This window comes from Amaranthus tricolor, chromosome 12, assembly GCF_026212465.1.
Source record: "Amaranthus tricolor cultivar Red isolate AtriRed21 chromosome 12, ASM2621246v1, whole genome shotgun sequence".
In the NCBI taxonomy this organism is placed as follows: Eukaryota; Viridiplantae; Streptophyta; class Magnoliopsida; order Caryophyllales; family Amaranthaceae; genus Amaranthus; species Amaranthus tricolor.
The window spans coordinates 2,903,068-2,930,796 of record NC_080058.1 but is presented as its reverse complement, the minus strand read 5'-3'; the positions used below and the strand labels follow the sequence as shown (position 1 = coordinate 2,930,796).

The 27,729-nt window shown below is 31.1% G+C and overlaps 3 protein-coding genes across 5 annotated transcripts; 2 read left to right on the top strand and 1 right to left on the bottom strand.

The window, feature by feature from the left end:
• Positions 1-5,299: 5,299 nt before the first annotated feature.
• On the top strand, positions 5,300-7,476 carry LOC130796842 (uncharacterized). 2 transcript variants are annotated; one of them, XM_057659243.1, is made up of 2 exons: positions 5,300-5,502; positions 6,725-7,476. In XM_057659243.1, the coding sequence occupies exon 2, from the start codon at positions 6,732-6,734 to the stop codon at positions 7,287-7,289; it is 558 nt and encodes a 185-aa protein (XP_057515226.1). In that variant the 5' UTR covers positions 5,300-5,502; positions 6,725-6,731; the 3' UTR covers positions 7,290-7,476. The 2 variants fall into 2 exon arrangements, with proteins under 2 accessions (XP_057515226.1, XP_057515227.1); XM_057659244.1 differs by having other exon boundaries at positions 6,711-7,476.
• A 461-nt stretch (positions 7,477-7,937) lies between these two features.
• LOC130796841 (serine/threonine-protein kinase Nek6) lies at positions 7,938-11,639 on the bottom strand. 2 transcript variants are annotated; one of them, XM_057659240.1, is made up of 13 exons: positions 11,509-11,639; positions 11,093-11,247; positions 10,929-10,995; positions 10,777-10,842; positions 10,295-10,341; positions 10,147-10,192; positions 9,986-10,066; positions 9,852-9,894; positions 9,692-9,741; positions 9,316-9,447; positions 9,154-9,227; positions 8,998-9,049; positions 7,938-8,901 (listed from the first exon to the last, which is right to left on the bottom strand). In XM_057659240.1, exons 2-13 carry the CDS (start codon positions 11,218-11,220, stop codon positions 8,140-8,142), a joined length of 1,548 nt encoding a protein of 515 aa, XP_057515223.1. In that variant the 5' UTR covers positions 11,221-11,247; positions 11,509-11,639; the 3' UTR covers positions 7,938-8,139. The 2 variants fall into 2 exon arrangements, with proteins under 2 accessions (XP_057515223.1, XP_057515224.1); XM_057659241.1 differs by lacking the exon at positions 11,509-11,639 and having other exon boundaries at positions 11,093-11,474.
• A 5,610-nt stretch (positions 11,640-17,249) lies between these two features.
• Positions 17,250-23,284, top strand: LOC130797096 (zinc transporter ZTP29). Its single transcript, XM_057659587.1, has 12 exons — positions 17,250-17,706; positions 19,377-19,435; positions 19,662-19,754; positions 19,853-19,942; positions 20,028-20,112; positions 20,704-20,759; positions 21,493-21,549; positions 21,738-21,778; positions 22,126-22,193; positions 22,333-22,389; positions 22,469-22,586; positions 23,040-23,284. Exons 1-12 carry the CDS (start codon positions 17,643-17,645, stop codon positions 23,083-23,085), a joined length of 834 nt encoding a protein of 277 aa, XP_057515570.1. The 5' UTR covers positions 17,250-17,642; the 3' UTR covers positions 23,086-23,284.
• The last annotated feature ends 4,445 nt before the right edge of the window (positions 23,285-27,729 follow it).

The following is a 27,729-nucleotide window of genomic DNA, read 5'->3' as shown; positions in this document are numbered from 1 at the left end:
CTCATAGTAATTGTAATTTTCGATTTTGAAAAACTACTTGGTTTTTATATTTAGTATAATCAATCAAAATACGACAAATCAGATCAAGAGAAATAAAATACGCCAAATCAAAATGCGAGAAAATTTTGTTAAATTATTGTAGTAGGACTATTTTTCTTGTTAAACTTGAATTTAAAGTACATATTTTTTTGTTAAATTGTATTTGAAAAATATACTTTGTTGATTTTGTATGCTTTAAAATCATCAGTACAATATCACAACGATAAAGTTTGCCAAAAATCCGACTCCGTTGGAGGTCCGAGAGTCCGAGTCGGGGCAAATTTGGAGTATGCATAATCCGACTGCGAGTGGAGGTGGACTGAAAAAAAAAAGTCCAAATATTATCCGGAGCAAAGTCAGAGTATGTATAATCCGAGTCGAGTCCGACCCATTGCCATCCCTACATCCAGCACATAAAGCCGAGTCGACTTCCCTTTGGCCAAGGGGAAAGCCGACTCGGATTTCTCTTCTATCTCCAAATGAGACTTCTTCCTTTAAAACTTATATCATATGTCCGAAATTACCATTTTACCCCTTCTTAAAACACAACATATTAACACATAATTATGGACATTAAGTCACACTAATCACCACACAAACTTTCATAATAACAATTTGTGATCATGTGTTTGAGAGCTTCAAACAAAAGTATGTGCAAAGAAATGAAGGTATTGTTAAAGGATTTCAGCTTATGTCTACATCTTCATCGTCCTTGGGTTCTCTTAACCTTTTGGCCTTTTCGAGTCTAACTTATTTTATTCACTTTCTTTTAAATTCCTAGATTACAACTTATTAGAAGAAGGGCGAAAAGAGCTAGCTATTTATTGTTTTACATTTATTGTTGGCAAGGTTTGTCATTTTATTTAGGCAAGCTTTTGATTGTTTATATCTTTAGTATATTTTTATTATGATGTAATTGCTAATTTACCAAATACTAGTATTAGATATTTTAAACATTCAAGTATGATTTATTTGTTTCAAAATAAATTGAAATGGCTCAATAAGCTATTTTTCTAAACATCATCATTATTTAATTTGTTTGTTATTGCAAACAAAGTTTTATAGTTTGTGACCCTTTTCTTAATTATTTTCACTTTTTTATACACAAGTTGAGAGAAGAAAAGGGCTAAGCAAAAAGCAAAGAGAACTTTGTAATTAACAATGAACCAACGACATTTTTTGTTTGTTACAACTCAATCGCTAACAACGACACATTTTTGTCACAATTTCATCGCTAATATCATATTTCAAAAAAGTAAAAACAAAAGCAATGTAGTATAGATATGAACTCCCTTTGTCACAATTTCATCAATATTTGTAACCATTTACCATTTTATCATCTGTATTTATTTTCTAATGACCATATATTCTTCCGTTGCAAACACTGAATATCTTTTTTTCATGGCTTAATAGTTGTCACAATTCCAAACGTATCTGTGTAGTGTGATAATTGTTCGTAACTTTTACATGTATATAGCTATATGCCTGTATCTATGTTGAATGTACTAACTCATCATCAGGTCAGAAAGAACGCTAATCATGCATGCTACTAATATGTACAAACAATTATATGTACAATATTAATACACAATTGTAAAAAGATAAAAAGTAATTTTTTAGCATGTAAGGAAAACTGAAATAATACCACTATGCCAAGCCGGAAACATATGGTCGAATTAATAAAGTGTAATTTATCAACGATGGTATTTTTTATGCTAATTTATTTGTTTTGGTTTGTACAGTCAAACTTATAATATTATCAGTATGGTTTTGATATCATTGTCAAGGAACCAACTCAAGCAAAAACTTAAGCTGATGATTAAGACCTCAGGATATATTATATACTCTAACACACCCTCTCATACGAAGGCCCATTGGGCTAGAAGTGTGGATGCACACAAGTGCTGAATATTTCCCTTTAAATGAGAGGTGGTTGAGATTCAAACCCGTGACATCTTGTCATATTGGCTTCTGATATCATGTCAAGGAACTAACTCAATCATAAGTTTAAATTGATGGTTGAGGCCGCAGAATATATTATATACTCTACAATCATTATTAGGCGATTCAAGAATTAACGTACGTTGAATTTAAGATAAAACGGCTGTTCATGAGTATCAAATTTCCCTAGTGAAGTTCATGATATCAAAATGTTGTAATTACTTGGTAATATAAAACATTCCTCTACATCAGCAGCTCGCTGAGAAAGAAGTGTTGCAATGATTACTTGATCAATCTAGGAGAAATTAAACCTATGGATTTCTGCAAAATTCCACTGAGAAATTAACAAGTAGTGTATATATCCAGCTGCAACAATGGCCATGTGCAGCAATATAATCTTGGATAAATCAATTTAGATGAAGCAACGTTAACCATTTCGGTGTGTCTTGATTACCGTTTAAGAATTGTGGTTTCTCAACTTCCGAGCATTATGTCGACTTGCACGTGAGCAGCTCGTGCTTTAATAGAGCATCCATTTAGTTTACATTTCAAGACACAGCAACTTAGAGAAAACGATAACTCATTTATTTAACAAAATCACAGCAATGGTACGTAGTTTACATTTAAATGTAAGCTGTTAAATTGAGTTTGATTTACTGTGAATTCTAACATATTATCGGGGAAAATACGAGCCACACGCATTTTATAAATCAAATAGATATATATCACTCCAAAATCATATGGCAAAGGGAACAAGATCTCCAATAGCTTAATTATAAAGTGTGTACACCATTTTTAATTTGTCAATGTGAGATAAATCATCCTAACATAAGCATATAGTAAATGATAATTAATTAATTAGTAATCCACAATTAGGTTGAGGAAGCTTGATTAAACAAATGTTAACCTCATCGACAATCCCATGAAAATGGTAGGAGCTTGTCAATATCGATACAACATATGGGAAACAGAGATTTAATAGAGTATTAATTACTACTAATTAGTAATTACTAAACAAGTAGAATATCTGATCTGCAGGACATGTGCATGACATTGTCTTGTTTCAAGCAATCTACAAATTTATAAATCACAGACCACATATTAAGATTTTACTAAAAAAGCCATATAAATTATCATATAAACACCTTGATCAGAGTGAAAAGAACCTCCTTAAAATTTGACTTCACATTTATGCTCATATTAACTTGTATTTCAATATTTCTCAACTGTTATAGATGATCTAAAATCAGTTACGCCCCAGAATCATAACCAAGTATTACAGGCAAGGCCCGCTCAACCACATGAACCACGGTTTAGGCCTCGTTATTTTGAGGATCCAAAATTTTTTATATATTTAAAAATTCAATTAAAAAATTTAAAAAATAATATATTTACCTAGAAGAGCAGCACATGCAAATCTTCGTATAAATGTCAATTTGTTTTTATATTTAATGATGATTTATTACCTTGATAATGAGTACTTGTATTTTAATTATTAATTTTGAGTTATTATGTGACTATTGTTTGATTTTTTCATTGATATCAATTGAATCTAGTTAACTGAATAACGTTATACTTAATTTGTTGTTTTTTGTTCTTTAATTAGATTAGTTAAGTAAATTAGTACTTAGTTAATTGAAATAAATTAGTTGTTTATCATTATCACTTCAAAAAATGTACACGCTCGTTCGTACTAAAAAAAACTCATATTTTAACTTCATTCAGATCTAAAAAGTTTGAAGACTATCCTAATTATAGGTGATTCTTGGCATGTGAAAAATGTGACCCAAAATCAAAGAACCTTGATGAGTATAAATATTTCTTAACATGTCAAGTACTTCTTAACATCTCAAACACATTGAAGTATTTTATTATATGCTAAATAGAGTACATCATTATGATCACTTAATGTCAGTAAGCCCTATAGCTCAGCTGAGAGCTCTACCACCAAGACAAAATAAGCAAAATATATATATATATATATATATATATATATATATATATATATATATATATATATATATATAAAAGCATGAAATTGTGACAGTTTTGAAAAGAATTGGAAAACAGTATCAACAGATATATCATTAGCAATAAGTCTGAAGAATGGAATGTTAACTTACTCTTAATAGTATAGCCAAAACTTCACTTAATAAATACTTGTAAGTCAGAAGCTTGCATTTACCAAAATAAGTAATTTTAATAATGAGTAGTACTGCTCAACTTAAAATATTTGATCAACAGTTCTATACACCAAAATGCTGTGTCCTAAATCCTAGTATTTTATAAGTTGCATCTTGGATTTGGTACTTGGTCAATTCCTTACAGTATTGTTAGATAGTAGGTAAGTAAGGTGTTGCAATTGACCAACAAACTTGGATCATTCAAACGACTCAACCTATTTTAAGCCTTCCACATTTCTGCCTACACGAGGCAGCTCCATAACCTTGCACATCATGTGTTAATCCCAACTCACAGCTCCATAATTTGACATATTAAGTATACATGTGTGATTTTTTCTGTCTTGTGGTGCAAATTCAAAACACTTTGGAATTAAAGATTATAAAAACATTAAAAAAACTCCGATCATAAAAAAATAATATGAAGGTGTTCTAGTGCAAAAGCGACTAGTGACTATCGTCATCACAATACAAAGCAAATTTAATTAAATTTGCGAAAATTAGTTTAAATTCAATTTAGATCTATATGAGTCTGAATAAGAGTCCTCCCTCAGAAAAAGTTTATGGATTCAAGTTTATTTGGATTCAGTCCAAATCTAAATCGTTGTCATCCCTACTCTTCCTAAGTCCATTGCTTAACCTTTTCAAATTTTCATGTTCTTAAATAAATAAGAAACTCTTTGTATTCCCACCTCGAAGTCCCAATTTACAACCTCAATTTCTTTTTGTCAAATGCTCCTTTATGGAATATGAAAAGAATAAAAAGGAATAGATGAAATAATTTGTACTCTTTTTGTCCATCTCAATTTACACCTCTTTTCATTTTAATTTTACCACTTATTTTGCACGACTCCATTTTTTTTCTTTAAATCTCATTCACAAACTTATTTCTTTCTCCATCTTAACCACTCATATTTATCATCTACTTATATTCATAAGAATAAAAGGAGTAATTATTTTTATGTAATTCTCTATCTTATATATTTTCTATAATTTCATTTTGATTTCAAATTTTCTATATTTTTAATTTTATTGCAATTCATATTCTTTCTTTAGTACTCATTTATATTTAAGTATAAGGAATTATCTTCTCATATATCAAACTTATTTAATCCACTTTTAATTCATATTATGCTAAATGCCAATTTAATGATTATCCACTAGAAATCTTTCTATATTTTACTTTTTAAAAAGCCTCCTTCCTCGCATTAACCACTGGCGGCTATTGCCGAAGAATCTAGATTCATGGTTACTTTCATTTCGTATTGGGACCGCATAACATAATTCAACAGTGCAGGAAAACACAATTTGCCAATCACAATTCTTCTTTCAATTTGATAAGGTTAGTATCTTTAATTTCCTCTTTTGAATGAATTATTACTTCTAGCCTTTCATAAGCTTCAAAACGACATACTTTTCATTTAGCAGACCTAATATTAGATTGGCATAGCTAATCGTGCATTGTGATCTTTTGATTTCAATGATTTTTGCTCATATTTCGGAATTGTTATCTCCATTAAGTGCATTTGAGAATTAGGTTTTTGATTTTCGTCTGATGCTGCGATGGATCGAAAAATCAGTTTTAATTAGGTTTAGATTAGATAGTTGACTTTCATTATGTTTATCTTTATAAAGTCATATGAGGTGTGAAGAGTATTGACAAAAATTGTTGTGTTGGATATTGTTTAATGGGTATTTGGAAGTTCATTTACATTGTGATTTAAACTGAAGTATGATTATTGATTTTGGAGCTGACTATATATGAGATGAGATTGGTCTTTTGATGAAGTATTTTTGATTGGTTATAATGCTTGAATTTGGAGCTAGCATTGTGTGAAATATGTTTGTTTTTAGCTTCTGAAATATGATCCGAGCTAAAATGATAAAGTAAGGTGTAGAAAGAAAAGAAAATTGGGAGGGTGTTTACCTAGTTACCTGAGCTGAACTTATTCTGTAAAATGTTATGGTTTGATTAGCATGGTTCAGTGCTTCAGTGTTACCTAACTCGCTATAGAATTGGCAATCTGCCCTCTAGTTTGTCAATTTAGCCTAAAATTTGTGTTTTGATTCACAATTTTTAGGTGATAAGAAATCAAGTTAATTTGTTAGGCTACAGATACACTATGCTTTCATTGATGAAAGATTACCCGAGGGTGAAGAGAGGATGAATGGGATGTTATTTTGCTTTATTTGAGTATTTTCGTGTATCAGCTAATCAAGATTGTTTAGTTTTTGAGGTAGTACATTAGAGTAGTATTTAGTTGTGAGTCAGTAAGCATATATGATCCTATTTTAGACTGCAAGTCTTGTTTTATAGACATGACCAACCTTGCTACTATTATAAGTTTCAGTTAGTCAATTAGGCTGAAAATTTTGTTGTGATTCCTTAGTTATTTGTAGCATTTAAAAGCTGTGTTGCTCTCATGTTCTGTTTAAGTGATTTTTTTTGTCTCGTATGTAGTTGTTTTGACCAACAACTTGGGAAGATGAGGAATTAAGAAGGAAAATACTACAAAATATGTTGAAAACTTGCTTATTAAGTTATTATAGTTATATGCTTGCAGTGGCTTGATGGTTAAGGCCTATAAACAAGAACATGTCTACAAGCACCCATGGGGGAGAGTGACATCTGCATCTTGGCGCAAGTTTGTGGATCCAGAGAACAAACGCACCCTCTCTCACATCCTTGAAGTCGACACATTGAATAAGAAGCTTGAACCTGAAACCGGAAAGCTTTACACCACTAGAGCAATCACTATCCATGCTCCAGGACCATGGTTTATACGCAAGATGGTTGGCCAAGATATATGTCACTGTGTCGAATCTACAGTTGTTGATGCTCAAACACGTTCAATGCAACTTGCTACTCGGAATGTTAGCATGCAGAAGTTTATTGAAGTTGAGGAGAAAATTCGGTATGATCCACATCCTGACAATCCTTCTGCATGGACACTTTGCAGACAAGAGACTAGCATCAAGATAAAGCCGATTTCTGCCCTTGCTTCTATGGCTGAAAAGGTGGAACAGCGATGTGTTGAAAAGTTTTTACAGAACAGTGCCAAGGGTAGGGAGGTTATGGAAAGAATGTGCAAGTATCTTGAAGCTGAATCTCGTAATATTTCCATCTAACTCTGCTGTTCTCTTTTTAAGCTGTGCTATATAGAACAAGGTTCTAAATCATACAGACCCAATGTAGACAAATTAGTGGTAGCATGTACTAATAATGTAATTCGCTTGAGCTTATAAACTTGAAGTCGTGTATGGCATTTAGACTTGCCTCATTTTTGAAACAAGTATACTTTCCTGTTTAATCTAACTTGACTCGGTGTTCCTTCTTTTTACATGATACAGAACTATTTCATGATATTTTGGAATGTGTTGTTGTTGGGGATTTTTTTTAAAACTTCATGCAGAAGTTTTTATGTTTCAAAGATACCAAGAATTGATCTCTAGCGATTGATCAGGTTATCGATTTGAAACTAGTATTTGAAGGGCTCACAATACCGTTGTGGATGAGTACTTAGGCTTGGGATGACTTCATTCTTGTTGGCTTCTTGTTTAATGGCCTGGTGGTCTGGCCCCGATTCCTGATAGGTGTGGATGAGGATGTATAGGTATAATATTTGGTGAGTGGTATTAAAATCTTACTTTTAATGCAAGGGAGTAGAGTTCTGACTAATCTGTTGCTTAAATTCTGAATCTTTTTCCTTTAAATTGTTATAAAAATACAAATGATACCAACTTTACGCTGATAGGGAAAATAATATGACAAGCTCATTTGAAACTGATAATTTTATATATACCAAAAATCAATATTGCAAATGCACAACACATAGGCTTATAGTAGTAGTATCATTGGGTTAACTTGCAAAATCAACAGCAAAATGGAAGATAACAGTCAAGAATCAAGATTGTGAATAACACTTTGGGTGTGTGTGTGTGGGGGGGGGGGGGGGGGGGGGTGTGTTCAGGAATGTTGCTAAGGTCCCACATCCTGTTTTCCTGCAGTCATCAGTCCTTTGGTGAGCCAAATAGCGGTTTCTCTAGATGAGACCGGTTCTTCACCAAACGGCTTTAGTATCCCTGCGAGTTCATCAAACCTTTCCTGCTTGAGCAAACGAGCACATAGCTCAAGGAGTGACTCTAGTGCTTCTGCTCTTTGCTCGAGATGTGTACTCGTCTCAGCCTTGACTACTTCCTCTTGTAATGCAGTTAAACAACTAGCTCTCATGATTGATTCTTTGTCCTCGGTTTTGTCAGAAACTCCCTGTAGTTTTTCTAGTATTTGAGTAAGATACTCGATAGCCAGTTTTTCAGTCTCGGAATGTTGATCATACTTGTGATACGAACTTAACATGTTGAAGAAACTTTTTGTTAATTCAGCATCTTTGATTTGTTCAATGTAATTGGTAATGACTCTTAGGCCTTCCTCGGCTTTGGATATTCGGTCTGAACAACTTGTTGGATCGACCCTTTTGGTCTCGACTTTAGTTTCTTGTGAATCATGAGAAGAGGAAGCCGCCTTACTAAGTGGTTTCTTGGGTACTCGAGCGATTCTAGGAATACCGCTTGGTGGTTTTGTTGGCTTTCCAACCTTGGCTATGCTCTGTCTGCTAGTGAAGCGAGGAACATTTGGCTTAGTTTTGTTTGCAACTTCAGATTTCACTGGTAGGTAAATGGGAGATGTGTGGCACTGAGCAAGGTATGGTTGTAAGTGAGGATCTCTTAACAACTCTGCAGCCTATTTATATGACAAAAAAATAATAGTAATTAGGCTTCGTTTTTTCATTAGAAGTTCATAACAACACCAAAAAACACGCTAATATGAGCTATTTACTGTTGGTCTATGTTCCGGGTTCTTTCTAAGCATCGTCTTGATCAAACGTTTCCTGCATATTATCAATACAATCTGCGTTTATCAGTAAATATGATGTGAAAACATGGGTTTTCGGTTCATTGTAAATACAATCATGTTGAATGATACATCACTTACAATGTCGGAGAATAGATTGTTGGGAGCGGGGATATAGTAGACCGATTTATTTTGTTTACTAGCCCTGCCATGTCCTGGTTTTCAGTTCGGGTTTATGTTAGTTAAATCTCAATATAGCGAGTAAATTTGTCTGCGGATTATGATTTTTTAGGTGTGACTTACTGGTGCTCGAAATGCAGGTTGGTGTGCGGCAATTTCGAACATACAACAGCCTAACGACCATATATCCGACTTGTAGCCATAGGGCAATTCAGCAAGAAGTTCAGGGCACATATAATTTGGACTGCCTACAATCTGCAACATGTAGTTTAAGTTAGAATTAAAATTCTATATATTCCTCCATGATCATCATCAAACCATGCTACATTCTCTCATAAAATTATGATCAAGATTTGAGAAAGGTTGGATGACAGCAAATCATACCCTTATCAAAAATGATAAGGAGCTTACAGCCAATGAGACCCTCGACTCGAGTATAGATCTAGAACACACCATAGGGAAGACAAATAAAAGGACGAGGCTATGTTCATTTTAGTACCGAAAATGCAAGATCATCTTTACTCAGCAATTTAGCAAGGCCAAAGTCACCTGTTAAGAAATTCACACCATAATCAGAAAAAAAATGATGTCAAAACTCATGAAATGGCTCGAAAACTAGCAACGAAAATGCACAACAATTCATCGACTCATCGACTCACCTAGCCTGATATCGTGATCTTTGGTAAGAAATATGTTGGAACACTGAAAATGAAATGCAACAAAAATCATGTTAGGTTGATGATACATGTAGATTAAACCTACTCAATCAACAATTTAAGACGATTTAATTAACCTTTATATCTCTGTGTAATACGCGATTCGAATGAAGATAATCCAAGGCTAAGAGAAGCTGAGCCAACCATTTACAGAGTTTCTGTTGAAAATTACATTTGATTAGAATAAATATTTGATTTTCTAAAGTTAATGTAATTACTATAATATGTTCTGGTTTACCTCTTCTGGAAAATATGTCCCTCTAGATTTCTTGATTGTTTCAGCCCTGAAACATCATACCAGCTTAAAATTGTTTATATGATTGTTTTGTTTGAGACTAAAAAAATGCTTTATATTTTATATGTTCAGGAATATAGTTCTAACTTACATGTCTCCTCCTTCACAGTAGCTTGTCACAATACACACATAACATTCCTGTATATAGACAATCAAATAAAACCTTCTTATAATAGTTCAAAGATTGAAACAAACACCACATATCCAAATCGAAAACTCTAAATTTAAGTAATTTCATATTGAACAAGGGATTTTCGGGTTAGATATTAACAATATTTCATTATTCTAATGTCATTGATTTTCTAGAAGATTCGAGAATTAAAAATTTAAGTCGATAGTTGAAAGCTCAGAATATGATACATACTCTTACACACCCTCTCACGAGAGCTTTTAAGATTATAAGTGTGAATGTAATACATTATAAACCCACCATATAACTAATTTTAAATATTCACTAGAAATGAGATTTAGAACTCTAACCTTTTACCACGTTGACTTTTAATATCATATCAAGAGACTAATTCAACCAAAAGCTAAAGCTGATCATTGGATTACAAGTTAAAAAATAATTACCTTTTCCACCCATGCATCTTTATATGCCACTACATAAGGATTGTTCAGCTTTGCTATTATGTTCATCTACAAAAGTCAAAGGACATTTCAAGCTTAACAATGCAATTAAGAAATAAATTACCAGCAGAGAAAGCACTTTAGAAAGTTTTAACCTCTTGATGAGCAGTTCTCTTAAATCTTTCAGTCTGCTTAGCCAATCTGATCTTCTTCAACACATACCTGCAATGTACGAACATAATTCGACACCTAATTCACTTTTTCAATTCGCGACTGAGAAGCAAATTAGCGAATCCGCTGACGTTACAAGAAGTCTTACTTTTTCTTACTCTCCAATTTATGTTGAACAAGATATGCTGTTCCAAATGCACCCCTACCAATCTGTTCTAATATTTCATACTCTTCCATTTTTGAGATAACTCCATCAGCTTCACCCACATTTTCCATCTTTGTTCAGATCAGCAATTCTTCAGACTGTCAGAAACAAGTCAGGAAAAAAACTTAAAATTTGCATTTTAAGGCAGCTAAAATCATAAATATATATATAATTTTAAATCACAGTCTATATGTGGGTGGAGCTGAAGAATTTATGATGATGAGTTGTTTGTTCATGAGGGAAACATGAGTAAAGAAAAGGGTGCAATTAAAAATATAATTTTATGATTAATATGGGATATTAGATAACATAGTACTTAAGAAACATGAAAAAAGAGCTAAAAAAGGAATTATACATACATTACATTAAATAAAAGAAGAAAATGCATAAAAAATATGTACGTAGAGATTAATTATTATTAAAGAGAAAAGGGAGGATTGATTTGAAGCAAAAGCAAAGTAGTACTAGTGTAAGAGAAGAAAAAGGAAGTGACATATGTAAACCAAAAGGGTAAAGAAGAGGGAGTTTGCTTGTATGCCCAGATACATGGAGGGATAAATCATTATACCACTAGTGGTTGGTGTGTCATCATCCCTCAACAGAATTCTTGATTTATTTTTGTGGGAAAATATTAGATTCTAATTGCTCAAAGTACAAAAGAAAATATGAAAAATGAAACATGAAAACTTGGGTCCCACTTAGAGGGTGTAATTAGGAGTACAAGTTTATAGCATAATCTCCTTACCTCCCCCTCACATGCTCCCTCTTCATAGCAATGCAACTAGGAATCATATATTGAATGTGTAGGTTAGAAGGTGGAGATACATTGTGAATAGGAAATCAAAGCAATAATCAAATCATATAATAAGATTTATTTGGGTTCACTCAACATATAAACTACGTTATTTCTAAGTTCAGTTTATTTCTAAGTTCTTAATGATTGCTTTCAGTAATCGATAAATCAACAATAAATTTCAAAAACTCAATTTGATAACATGTACGATAGAAAAATTCAATAAAGAAAGCGATTACTTTTACGGCCCGTTTGGTACATGGTATTAGAGGGCGGTAATGTTAATAAAATTAAGTAATAAAAAATTTGGTTGTTTGGATGCCTTCAATGGTAATGGATGATAATAAAATAAGGTAATGAAATTACCAAAAAGGGTCATTTTTATTACCATCAAACAACGCTGTAATGGTAATGAAGTATTACTGTGGTAATAAAATAAAGTAATGTTGTTTCGAGCTGAATAAAAAAAAAGGTAATGTATGTAATTATCCAAAAAAATATTATTATTAAAAAAGAATCATTAGATAGAATAATTTAGATACAATAATGCTTTTAAATACAAATATACAATAATGAAACTAAGAGTCATTACCATTTTTTATTACTAACAACCAAATGCAATCAATGGAATATTATCTTCCATTACCATTCTTTAGTCATGCACACCAAACAAAAGAAACTTCATTACCAATTCTCATATCCATTCCTTCATTACTATTGCCATTACAACATTTCATTCCCATTACTTCATTGCCATCAACCAAACGGGCCATTAAGACTTTGTTAAAATTACAATTGAATGATCAAAAATTAAGGATTACATAATTTAGTGTGTTTTGGTACATAAATAGAGACAATAGATCCTAACAAAATCATTATAACAACTTTGTGGGAAAAAAAAACAAGGCACATATCGAGCATGTGCTAGTTTAAGTAATACACTTGCTTGTTCAAGCACACAAGCCAAACCATTCTAGAAGCTCTATACTCGAGCTTGCTTGTTCAAGCAGGTTCAACATATAAGCAGACCTATTCAAGCATTATTAAAATGTATGGTCATTTCACTTGATATCCAATACATAAAGTTTAACCACTAGATTAAAACCTACATCATTTCATGAGCCGTGACATGATTTATATAGTATATCATGTTTTAACCACTAGACTAGAACATACTGCTCTGTTCCATAATTGTTGCTACATTTGCATGGGCACGGGAATTAAGAAAAGTGATTGACCTACACTGTAGCTGATTGTTTACTTTATAGAGTATAGTATTTTATTATTGTTAATTGAAAAAGAATAAGGAAAAATAGGTTGTTAGGTTACTTTATAGAGTATAGTATATATTTTATTATAGAGTATAGAGTATAGAGTAGGATAAAAATAGGGGTAGATAGAACTTTAAATGATTGTTTTATTACTAAAAACAGAAATGTAGCAAGTAATATGAAATTGCCAAAAATAGAATATGTAGCAAGTATTATGGAACGGAGGAAGTATATAATATGATAAGTCATCTAACGGTGGAAAAAGTGATTTTTTTAGTAATTTTAAAAATACTTTTATATTTCTAAACCGTCCAATTAATATTTTATCCCTTTGACAAAAAAAAATTATATAAATAGAAGTACTTATGTTGCCATCTTGTGTGGAAGAAAGGGTGAAAACTCTTACTCTTCCGTATCTACAAAATTGCCATATTTTTCATTTTAGGTTGTCCTTTTGACTTTGTAAGATATCATTATGATGGGTAAAAATGATGTTAAAATTTTTTTTCAGTTACGTGTTGAAAAATAGGTGAATAAGTACTTGTTTCAACCGGATTTCTAAAAGAGATATCTCATAAGGATAATTGCAACGTGCGTTTTTTGAAAAATCATCGTTATGATAGATAAAAATGACGTTAGATATCTTTTTTAGTTTACGTGTCGAGAAATAGACGAATAAGTACTTGTTTTGACCGGATTTTCGAAAGAGTTGCCCCATAAGGACAATCGCGACATCTATTTTTTGAAAAAATATCGTTATGATGGGTAAAAATGACGTCAAATATCTTTCGTTAATTTATGCGTTTTAATTTTTAATTGTTTAAAAATACGATGACCAATGAGATACTGCCACATAGACAACTTAACCTCTCAAATCGGTCAAACCCTCAAAACTTAACGGTCCATTCACGTTTTCTGTTAAGTGGTAGTCATTTGCAGAGAAATATATTATTTTAGGTAGTTTTTTGCAAAAAAAAAAAAAACATAAGGTACCTTTTTGTAAATAGACCTATAAATAAGATAGTTTCTTATAATTTTTCCTTAAAAATTTAAATATATTGATGAGATAATAAAATATATTATATAATCTATTGTTTAAAACGGATCATATGCTTAAACCACTCTCATAGTCTGATGTAATAATTGAACTTTGTTCTATTAGGGGTAATTGATATAGAAACCATTGTTAACAACTACTAGATTGTGTTGGATACTTGTACAAGTACATAGTTGCATCATAAATAAACACAATTCTTCTATGAGATAATGTCATCATAAATAACATTTTATATATAAGTTAAATAATCTAACTAATATAAATAATTAGTATTTAAATTTTTAATTTTAAAATCGTCTTACGCTAAATAATCTGTATTTGAGGAACTCATGAACGAATAATAGCTAAATTTTGGTTATACATGGAAACACTTGCTTTGCTTTTAATACCCCGATCAATTATTAATTTGGAACAAATTTATAAAAGACCATCTCTATAGAAAAGGTTGGTGATGGTGAGCAATCGAGCATAGAATACTCTTCATTCATGAAATCTTTGTCCAATCTGCTCCCACTATGAAAATATTGGTAATTATTAAATGAAATTTTGAAGTTTGTTAGATTACATAAATATAAATCAAGGTTTTCCTATATTTAGTGTACAATTATGTTATGTATTTTGACAAGTCAATTGTAAAAATCTTGATCTATCAAGAGTCATATGTTTAGTACTCGGTGTGTATTTAGATTTTTTGGGTACATCAGAAATTTGGATGAACTTGTTATCTCCAGACAAACCCAAATTGAAAATTTGTTAATGAAATCATGGATTTATGCTGTAGAAAGGAGTTGAATACGGTATGCTTTTTTATGAAATTGTTTGTCAGGATTCTGAATATTTGCGTATATCAATGACTTGAAGTAAGACAATATAAATCAGAATTAAATATAGACAAAACAATTAGATTCTTCAATTTAGTAGACTTCTCAGTAATTTAATATTAATTAAATTATTCTTTTTTAAGACTCACTTTATACAACAAACTAACAAACAATATAAATAATATTTTAATTTTTAACCTAGTTTCTAACCTAGGTTGATGTGGCAAACAATTCAAAACAATTTAAATTAAACAATTAAACTATCCAACTTAACCGATTAAAGACTTAATCAACTACTAATATTAATATCAAAATCAGAAAGCAGGTTTCTGACATTAAAATTTCAAAGTCAAATTTCAAATCCTTGAATTTAGTAAGTTAGATTTTTATTAATTCTAATTTAGTTAAACTTGGAAAAAATATTTAAATTAATTCTAATTATTCTTTAAACGTCCTAGAAAATTATTTAATCTTACTGACATTCATCATATAGAATAATGAACTAATACTAATAAAGTAATAAGTCAACACAACACAAAACGAATATAAGTTGAACCCAAAATCCTACCCTCTTTACAAACCACTAAACCTTGGAACTTAGAAGAGATCCTAACTACTACCCCTAGCTATGAAAGATACTCATTCTTGGGTCTCTCTTTAAAAGGAGAAAAGGATGGTGATTATGATTATTGATATGAGCAAATTCAAAATACTAGTATAACATGAACGAATATTTAACTTTACATACATACACAACCAACTTAATTGTCTATATGTACAAAACAAACTCACCCTCATGCCTCTTTCAAAACGAAAGTTGAAAGTAACGACTAACGTAACGCTTATTTATTAGTACTGGTGTTTTGATAAACGTTTTAAACATGCTATTTTATATCATAATAAATTTTAATTAATTAAAAGAGAATCATATAATCAATTCTACATATATAAAATTGAACCTCTAGCATAGTAACATGCATGTAATTTGCTTTACTAGTTTACTGAGTCAGTTATGCAAAGCTAAAAAGTTACGTATAATATTAAATTATTTAATATATTTTTTTATACAAATTACTGTATGAGGTGATTATATTATAAATATACATAAGATCAATAGTTCAACTTATACTATGATAGTATAAACTCTTTGTTTTAAAGTCATATAACTAAAAGACGGTCTTTTATAATAGAAACTTTTTTTTTGTAAGGAGGAAGTAGTTAGTGTAATTAAATATTATAGTGTCAATTGTCATGGATGATGAAAATTTTCTAACTGCTACAATTCTTCAAGTATGAGTGTAGGAAAAAGACATACTCCTATGATAGTACTAAGCATGAAAAATGCTTCAACCATGAAAAGTGACATATTAAATCTTCATTAGCACAACAAATGATTGAAGTTGATTTGTGATTTATATTTGTTTATTCATTGAGCTAAGTATGTTGTTATACTCTCAAAACAACTCTTGATCATAATAAATCTATTATAAATATTACTTTATTGTTTACTTCAAAAAAAAAATATTACTTTATTGAAAGTTAATTTTAAGTTACTATAGTAAAAAAAAACATATTATATATGATAGTGATTATATCAACTTAATCGACTAACAAAAATATATGAATTTATTTATGTATTAAAATTTTTATTTTTTTGATTGCCGTTGTTATCTATGCGACATATACTAAATAAATATGTATGAGTTTTTACGAAAAATTTTAATTAATTTATTAAAAAAAGACATGATAATTTAAATAAATTGTTTGATGCGTGTTCATATCATATCATATGTACAAATTTTATAAAATTGGATCGATTATCTAATGTGTGAGATCAAATACTTCAGACAAGATATATTTGCACACCCTCAATTTTTTTTCATTAATTATTACATGTATATGATTTCTATTTTTACCAAATATCCTATCTCACATTCTTCCTAATTACTTTGTTTTATCATTTTCATACAATATGTTATAATTGGGTGTAGTATTCTAAAATACAAATTGCTGTAAAAGACAATTTCTCTAAAAAAACATTAAATATATAAATTAAAATAGCCTAATTAATATAAGTTTAAAAAAAATAAAAAAATATAAACTTATTACATTTATATCGTTTATTTAAGAGAAGGTCTCTCACGTTTTAAAAGAAAAGTTCGTCCTTTCATAGACCTAGTACAATTGCAAAATTCTTTGTTCTAAACTTAGGGATTCTTTTCTCATTTTAATCTCTTAAACCATCCAATCAAACGATCTCTTTCCTTCCTTGTACTTAATCTCTACCTTGATTCTCCCTCGAAAATTGCCTTAAGCTAATTGAGAGTTTGTGACATAATATTCCCCTACTTTTACATGCTCCACCCTCTACATTTCTCTATTCCCCTTTTCTTTAATCTGGGGGTTTTAATTCTGATTATCTCTTCACAAAACTAAAACCCCATTTCTTATTTTCCCCTCTAATTTCTTAATTTTCAAGTATTATTGGAAAGCAAGAAAAATATTTTCAGGGTTTTCGGCAAGTTGGGAATTTTTCTGTTGCTTTTGAAAAATGGATTCTCAAGTGATGGTTGCCCTTGCTCTTTCACTTGTTGGTGGGTTGAGTACATCTTTAGGTATGACTTGATCAATTGCGACTTAATCTTATATTATGAGCTTTTAATATTTGTTTATTGTAAAGATTTGGACTTTGAAATTCCTTACAGAATATGAATAATGTAGTTTCAAATTTGGCATTTGTCGTGTGTTTTGAACATGATTTCAGGGTAATGTTTCAAGGGTTTTAGGTTGATGCAAGAACGTGGGTGTTAAAATAATAATGTTATACTGTAAATGATTAGTATTTTATGAAGTTGATTTGCACGTGTGAGATAGTCAAAGGGGAAGCTTTGTTAAGATTTTGATTGAAATTGAAGTGGGAAAGGAACTTTTTTGTTCCTTTTTTCTGAAATTTTTTTTGTTTTCATTTTTTTTGATCTATTTTATGAAGGGGAGTGTTTAAAACATAGCATTACTGGCCACAGTCCAAGCCATGAATCCAGTGAGTGGGCTAAAATATTTCATATTAACATTACAACATGATTTTTAAGATGAGAAGGTCGAAAATTTCCATGAGTATAAGGCATTAGAGCAGTTTCATTAGGTGGACAACAAGTATTATGACTTAGACTTAGAGTTAAAATAATTTGTGGGCCAATTGCCCCGTATATGCTTTAATTTCATTGATTTTTGAGTGTAAACCGTGGTTGGCGTTCACGCTCTATTAGCTCCGGTGGTGTTGTCGTAGTGGAAGATGAATTCCTTCAATTTGACTAGATGAATTTAACACTTATTATTGGAATATTATGTAGAAGATGATGGACGTTTTTGAAATGGAGATGAATATATTCATGTTGTAGACATTGGGTTACTTTAATGTTTTTGTAACAGAGATGCAGAATTAAGTTAATTTGACTAGATGTATGGAATATTATCAACAAAAGATCATGAAAGTGTTTGAAGTGGAGATGAATTAATATATTGTGATTAAAATTGAGTTGTAGAGCTTGATGGAGGGGCAGTTCATCTTGGAAAATGGTTTACTTGTATGCCTTATATTTGTTTTTTCATCATCCCAATGTGTAAATGACTCCCGCCTATGGGGGTTTGGAGGATCGGATGCATATACGCAACCTTTCCCTTGTGAGGAACCTAATATGGTAAATATAGTTTATCCTGAGTTCAGCAAGATTTCAATCCCTATAATAGTACTGTTCAATTCTTAGATTTCATGGCTGTTGTATCGTAAGTTCCTTCTTGAGACCTATCCCTACCAAGTACTACTCCCTCCATTGAAGAGCTTAGAATTGCTTTGGCCTATGGGGCACAAAGGTATGGGAAGGAAACATGTGTTGATGGTTTGGGTGCGATTGGAGAGAAAAAAAAAGGAGAGAAAAGCTTGTTAAATGCAGTGTCAATTTTATCAATTTAGCTTTAGGACATCCTAAATTGTATATGTTGATCTAGCTGCAGGACGAAGGGAGCATTAATTTTGAAAAAATAAAGTTTTAACTGAGGTGCATACAGTGCTGAGCTTCTGAAACATTTTAAGTGCATGCTACATTTATTTGGTTATGGACTTATGGTTATGGCTTATGGAAGCTAAACCTTATTGGTTTCTTGCATGAACCAAATACAGTTTTCCGGCATCAAACTTCTGGATGTTATGCTAATGATGGATGATAATTATGACTCTTGGCTTATGTTATATGAGAAACCTTACTTTGCTTTATGCGATGCTCATCAGGTGCACTTTTTGTGGTTCTTAGTGAAGCGCCAAACATGAAGATGCTTGGTCTCTTACAGGTGCATAATCTTTTTATATGTTTAAATGCAACATGCCAACACGGTTGAAGGATCTAGATTATAAATTACTGCTCAATCTAATGTTTGCGACTTAGGACCGTAACTTTTTGTCACCACCCCGTAATGTCGTAAAATTACATGCTTTGCATCAAACGTAGTGTTCATTGTTCATTTATATGGTTTTTCGAAAATTGAAAATTCTGAAGCGTCTGTTTACGTCATGTAGGGCTTCGCTGCAGGTCTCATGCTTAGCATATCATTTCTAGATTTGGCTCACAATGCCATAAACTCTATTGGCTTCTTGAAAGGAAACATATGGGTAATCTACCTATTTTCACTTCACTTTGTTCAATAGATTAGCGGAAATGCTACATCAATTCATTGTTTAAGAGTAGTCACCTTTCCGATTGTTCATAGTTCTTCGCAGGTGTCATTTTCTTTGCAATAATTTCCAACTTCATCCCAGAACCAACACTCACTCCTAGTTCAAATACAAAAAGCAAGAAGGTTAATTTGGTGAATTTTGTAATTAGCATTGACACTTGCTGGCTGTACCACCTAAACTTTAATTGCTTTTTTTTCTGGAGGCTAGCGGAAAAATGTGGATGAAAAGGGCAAGGATATAATGAAAAAGCATCAGCGCCAAGTTCTGTACAGTGGCATAATTACAGCCGTAGGTTTGTGCACTGTTAGCTTCTCCTTACTCATGTGAAGTTCTTCTATTCTTATTATTTACTATTTAGTTTAAAGTTGACTGGGTAATATTGATTGATAATATTCAATCAATAGGCTTATTATACGTGTTTCAATGTTTGTGTATTTTGTATGGGTAGATGACGTGGAAGCTTTTTGGAATTTAGTAGCTTATAAGAATATTAGGGTCAGTTGGACACAAGCTCTTTGTTATTACAAGGTTAAGGCTTTGTATTCCGACCCCTCTGACCCCACCTAGGTGAGAGTCACTTAGTGGCATTAGAGCAATGCTTAAGTTTAGAAAAAGGTAAAGAAATAAGAGAATGATGGTGGAGAGTTCAAGATGTTGTTCCTTTAGTAAGGACCAGAAACTTGTGCTTTCCTACTACTTTGGATCTTCATGCTTTTGTGAATCATTTATTTATGCACTTTAGTGCATAGAAGTTCATTAAAATTCTAATCAATAAGTTTCAGCATGAATATCCTTATGAAAATCTGTAATATTTGTAGCTTGTGGTATATGCATATACTATTTTGAACCTTGAATTAATTGGAAAGTGATTTTCATTTCTCAGGTATAAGCTTACACAATTTTCCAGAGGGAATGGCAGTTTTTCTGGGATCCATAAAGGTACAATCATATCGAATGCATAGCTTTCTAATATACGAATAACTTTCCTCGCCTTTTTCTTCTGTTATAGATGGACACTAGGTTGTGTATTTCTCTTGTTTTCTTATTGAAAGAGAAAAGGTAGTCTTTTCTTCTATGAACACCATTCAATATTTTGAGAGAAAGGTATTTGGAAAATGTTTCAAGAAAAATATCAATCTAATTTGCAATGAAAACTGTTATAAAATTTCATCATTCTGTCGGGTGCAGCAATGTTGATACAGCCCGTTCTATGAATTATTTTCTTTCTTACTAGTGGAAACCTTACTATATAAGGCTCTAATGGTCTATTGGAAATAGTTTTAGTTGAGTCGCATGAATATCCAAGTTAATTCTGCTAATTTTCTTCTTGGAATAACGAAAACGAAAATAAAATGGATCTCTCCCATTCTCTTCGTACCTTTACCTTACATCCAACAAAACGAAAATGATTATTTCTTCCTTTCTCTTTTCGTCAAATTCTCTCATCCACACAAACTGCGGTAAAATACCTAATGAAACATCAAAAGGGGCTTTGCTATGTGCTGGTTCAACGAATGTTGGTCAGAATCAGAGAAATTACTTGCTGTGTAGTTCATCAAAATAACACACCCTTTAACTATAAAACTTGATCCTCTGAGCTACAGCAAACTGTTACTCTTATGCTCTTAATTTTCCCACTAACAGATCGTGCTTGTTTTGTATGCATTTCCAGGGCCTTCGTGTGGGTCTGAATTTGGCTTTGGCTATTGCTTTACACAACATTCCTGAGGTAAAGTTGCCCTCCCTTTTCAAATAACTCTCTGTCCCTTCTAGTTTTGATATTTTGCTTTATAATCACTTCCTTAATATATAACAAAATGAAGTATTTTGATCAACATATAATGCCTATGACAATGGCATAGGGATCAAAATTATATACATGTTTTAGCTAAAGAGTTTTACCTAATTTTTTCACAGGGTGTTGCTGTTGCTCTTCCAATTTACTTTGCAACGCGGAGGTAGGGATCTTTGTAAAACATCTTCAGATAGTTTTTTATTTGATATTGTCTGTAAATGTGTTATTTGCTAAATAAATACTATGGAAGATTCTCGCTAGAAATATTGTTTTTGCTTGCGTTATGGAAATGTATGCGTTTTTCTTTGAATGGTGATATCTAATATCTTTCTGTAGTTGGTTATTTTCAAATTTCTTATTAAATCGTCCGCATCCGTTTGTCAATTTTGCTAAATGTACTCATCATGCTTTAATTTACTATATTTTTCGTGTGCCACAATTATCTTCTTGTTATCGTTTTATACTCTCTGCTTTGTAAATTACCTCATTTGGTTTATTAACATGCTGCAGCAAGTGGCAAGCATTTAAGATAGCATCACTCTCTGGTTTGGCAGAGCCCTTGGGTGTTATACTTGTAGGTATGGAAACAAACTCTACTGGAAAGTCTACATATTCTAAAATATTGGGTTTATCGCTTTATCTTATTTTTCAATTCACAATTTTTTTGGAGTAATTGTTAAAATTTATTTTATTTTTTATTTTTTTTTTCTGATGCAGCTTACCTATTCCCCGCGAGTCTAAACCCTGAAATCCTCGAGGGCCTTCTTGGAGCAGGTAGATACTTGCTTCAAAGTTTTGGAAAGGATCCAATATACTTCATAATATTGCTAATAAATCCTTTCATTCTTTGCAGTTGGTGGAGTGATGGCTTTCCTAACCTTACATGAGATGTTGCCTCTAGCATTTGATTATGCTGGTCAGAAACAAGCTGTTAAAGCTGTTTTCTTTGGCATGGCTTTTATGTCGGCAAGGTAATTAAGGATTTAGTAACTTCTGCGAGTTTACTTTATATGAAGGTTTTTGTTGATGACTTGTAGAAGTTATGGTCTAGCTGTCGATTCCTGCTATTGGGTGTTTTATATTGTGATATACCATCCTTCTTGGATCATTCGGTTATTGTAAAAAATCGAGAGGTAACGTAGGTAGGTGCATTAACAAAAAAGGAGGTAGGAGCTAGAATAGAGGAACAACGCCCTCCACCAGACCGGAGGTAATAACAAAGTTTGGAACCCCTGGTTCTGATCAAGGGTACCTTGGCTAGGCCCAAACGACCCACTTCTGGCCCACGGGCGAAGGGTGGCTAATCCACCAGATTATTTTCTCAAACTGCATTTAATTTGATGGCTTTATACTTTTCAGCTTGCATGCACTGCCTACTGAGTACTGAGTGTTAGTCTGATTAATGTTGGCTTCTCAATTTGCAGCCTGTATTTCCTGGAAATAAGCCTGCCAGCAGAGATGAGTTTATAAGGCACCAACTTCTAAGATGAACAGGAATTGCATTTAATTACCTGTTGTTACCCAAATAATTGTGAATATTTTATGTTATGTTTTAAGTTGTAGTAACCATTGAATAAACTTAATTTATCATTCTTGTACTGTTACTCTTACAAATCTTACAATTATTTTCTTAAAAATAATCAAATAATACGTTGTTTGATTTTATCAATATGGCAGAGTTTAAAATAGTTTTTTTTTTTTTTTTTTTTTTTTTTTTTTTTTTTTTTGTGGTAATGATGAATATTTGAGAAAGTTAACCCACAAGCAAAGGTTTTTTATTAACCTAGTTAAGGATTAGGAAATGTTTAAGGATATGATTAGATTAATGGGAATCCTACAAAGAGATTCACAATTAAAGGTGTCTTGCTCTTTAATCTTCAAATCTACTATGATTGTTTGAAAATAGAATAATGATAATGGAAATTATATTTGCAAAGTTGCAAACCAAATACTAGTAGTAAACTATAGTTTTTCACCCAATATACTAATAATAGAAGTATACACAATAAAGAAAGGAATCATCTTAAAGTGAAACAACATGTGATTAGATATCCTTCAACTTTTATTTGTTCACATTCTATGACTAATGATGTTGGACCAAACTTAAAGCATTTCTTTATGTAGAATTGAAACAATAAATAGGATGAGAGAACATGGAGTTTGAGGCTTAATTGCTTGAATTTTAAATTTTTGCAAATTACATTAGTTTTGTTCAAATATATAAGCTTTGAAGCTTAAAATATAACAAAAAAAATATACATAAATAGTTGCTAATAATTCGGTACAAGATAATATATCAGAAGAAAAGACACTTTTTTCAAAGACTTTTGTCGGGTTGTTATTTAATTTAATTAGACTCTTTTGATTAATACATTTTAAAATATTTATAATAAACCCCAACTCTACCATCTTTCATCCAAATCATATTTTTTTCCCCCAAATCCAAAGATGATAGAGTTAGGATTTATATTTTTGGGAAAAGGTTGAAACCGATGGCATTTGAAATGGTGAGTCGCATAAATACGCGTCCAATAGACTTAAAGCTTTGAAATTAACATTCGCTAACGTTTTTATGTGCAAAAAGGTCAAAGTGAAACAATTACGTAAATCTCAGGGTTACCACGTGGAGTTTTTAAAAATTTTGGTTACAATGTGGAAACCCAAAACATCAGGCTTACCACGTGGAATTTCCCTTTATATTAATTAAGTTCAGAAAAAATAATAGCAAAATTAACTTTAAATTTAACGTTGTATAATATATAAATTTAATATATAATTTTTTTATAAACATTTTAAAATGTATTAATTTAAAGAGTCTAATTAAATTAAATAACAACCCAAAAAAAGTCTATGAAAAAAGTGTCTTTTCTTCTGATATATTATCTTGTACCGGAATATTAGCAACTGTTTATGTGTTGTGCTAATGTTTTATGTGCAAAAGGTCATGGTGGAGCAAAATGTAAATCACAGGATTATCACGTGGATTTTTTAAAAGTTTCGATTACCACATGAAAAATCCAGACCTTAAGATTACCACGTGGAATTTCCCAAATATAAATTATGGATGTGCCACTAAATAAAAGACTAGTGTGTCCAAGGTAAACGTGGACATACAATACTTTAAGTTGGCCAATTAGCCAATTTATTGACTTGGTAGAGTATTAAACCAATACAAACCAACCAAGTAGAAAACTTTGTGTCTAATGTGGATATATAAAGCCCATAAATAGTGGCCCTGGTTGGATTTGACTGCAATATCACCATCAGTAGAACCGTCGGTCATGATTTTTTTATACTAATAATTGTTAAATTAGTCACCAAGGATAACTTTCATCATAATTTAAAGTTTATGGATTATTGTAAAAGACAGTTTCATCATGAAATGCTATTTTTACATTGGTTATTAGTAGTGTAAATTTTAATAACCGCAAGCGCACGATTAATGTGTATCTGCGGGTCGAACACAAGGAGGCGAGTTAATCGACTTGGTTGTTTAATGACTACAAAACACGGATCAAACAATAGATATGGGTTGAGAAATAATACTATAATGCAAATAAACTAATGCAAAAACAGAAACGATATGGAGATAATAATGATATGACAAGCTCTAGGGCGTCGGGCGTCACTTAATTCTAACATAGGGATCAATCACTCTCATGATTGTATGAAACTGAGTCATCGACATAATTAAACGTGATCTAATTAATCTCAAACTTCCGCTCTATTGATTAATATCGATTTAAGACCAGACTAGTGTTAATCCTCAAACTTCCGTTCTATTGGTTAAACTAGAAGGAATTTAACTTAAATATATCTCAATCCTAAATTAATCCTAATCTCAAACTTCCGTTTTATTGAAAAGGTTAATAAAGATGTTTAAATCGAGATTCATTAAGCGTAGGTTCAATTACAGACTCAATTCACACACAATCAATCGATAAAATATTATTCCATGCTTTGAATTAGGGATAATGCCTTAACCCTAGATAAGAAAACTACTCACTATGCATAATGATGAAGAACACGTAGTAAATGATAGATAACATTGAATAACGAAACAATAAATGAGAAAGCTTACAAATCTTGAGAAGAACGTAATTGTAAATTGCAAGGAATTAAAGGGTAACAACAAAGGATCCTCAATGAAAACTAAACAACGAACATGAAAAACTAAAGTGCAGAAATTCAGGGAAAACTACCCAGAGAAAAAACGTAACTTCCTAAAAAAAACTAACTCTATTTATACTATCTGCTAAAAAAAACGTAACTGCTGACATTACAGAAGAAAAAGCCGAGTCGGCGGTTGAGGGCACTCAGCAAAAAGCCGAGTCGGCTTTTGATGAAACAAAGCAGTGATTTTTCCAGAACCCACAGCCGACTCGGCGGCAGCTTTTTTTCCCACAAAAGTCGAGTCGGCGTTTTGTGCAAAAAGCCGAGTCGGCATTTTGTACTGAAAAATTACAGGAAATTGAAATGGTTGTCATTTCTTGCTCGGTTGTCAAAATTGGACATATAGTATACCGTTGGAAAGTTCTTGAAGTCTAGTTTTCAATGCCCAAACCTTGCATTAATGTGATATGTCTATCAAAAGTTATGACCAAAAGAGTGAGCATATATCAAATTTCACTTTAAAACTTTTGCATTTTAAACACTTTTCAACTCTTTTGCCCATCTTTATTGTAAAACATCTTCAAACAAGAAATAATCTCCTTAGTAAACTCTGTCATCATTAAAATCATAAGAATTATGCTTAAAAATGATCTAAACCGCTCAAAATCAACATGAATAACCAAAATGAGTAAAGTAACATAAATCTTCAAAATAAGCACGAAATTACTAACAATAATCATCATTAAGGAGTATAAAATGATATGAATAAATGCAAATAATTGCACTTATCAGTTATATTAATATAGCTTAACTAATTTAAAATATGTGAATATATGCTCGTTGCCTTGAGTTGTCTAAGAAACTAATTGTTACAAGAATAATCATTTATAAAAAAAATATTGATATACATAAATAAAATCCAATTCTAGATTTTGAAAAAAATTACTATATGATGTTTTGTATACACTTTAATATATTTTTGGTTTATTAAGAAAATTTAGGAAAAAAGCATACATGAAAATGAAATTTTATTTTCATGAGAATGACTTTTTATTTTTTATTTAAATATATATTTAATTTTTTTATTCATATCAATATTTACGACGTGCTATCAAACCAACCATTAAAATTTAATGCCACAATTAAAGAACTTGAAAGAAGATACAAATAAATTTTAATGATATGTTTTAGTGGGTATTATAGATGGATCATGTCCAAAACGGGTAATGGGACAAACCATTGGAGACAGACCAAAATAGTAGTATAGTACTTTTACTAGCTTAACTTCTCCTTTCTATACACGTAATATTTTTAATTTATGACTATTTAATTACTATTATTTGCTTTTTATAAATAATTTAAATTGATTTGCTTATTATGATGTATATTTACTTTAAATATATAAGCTTTTCATTCTATCATATTTGCTACATTTTACATTTTTATGCAAATAATATATTATTTAATCATTTATATTTAGAATTATGCATAATTAAAATTATAAAAAAATATTATAAAAATAAGAGTATAATATTAGATGATTTAAATAAAATCTTACTTAACTATATTTATTCTATCACATTAATTGCTATATTAAAATAAATTTAAATGGTAAATAATATCAAAGATATAGATATTGCACTTTAAATGAATTATTTAAATGAAATATTCCTAACTTGATGACATCATATAAATAATTTACTAAGCAGAAAATCATAATTAATAGCCGTAATTTACAAAGCATCATAGAAAACATAAAATATAATAATAAAATATATAAAACAAGAAAAAGATATAATAAAACACCAAAAATGCCCCTAATAAAATTAAGCCACATAATCATGATTTATCATTTTTCAAGTAATCATGATTTACCTAGACTTCCTCATTACTAAGCAGTAAGCACCACTATGAAGGAGAAATATGATGAACTTGTTACAGAAATATGGCATTTGCCCAAACAGGTAAACAGTGGTCTCATTTTCACCAGTTATATATGCT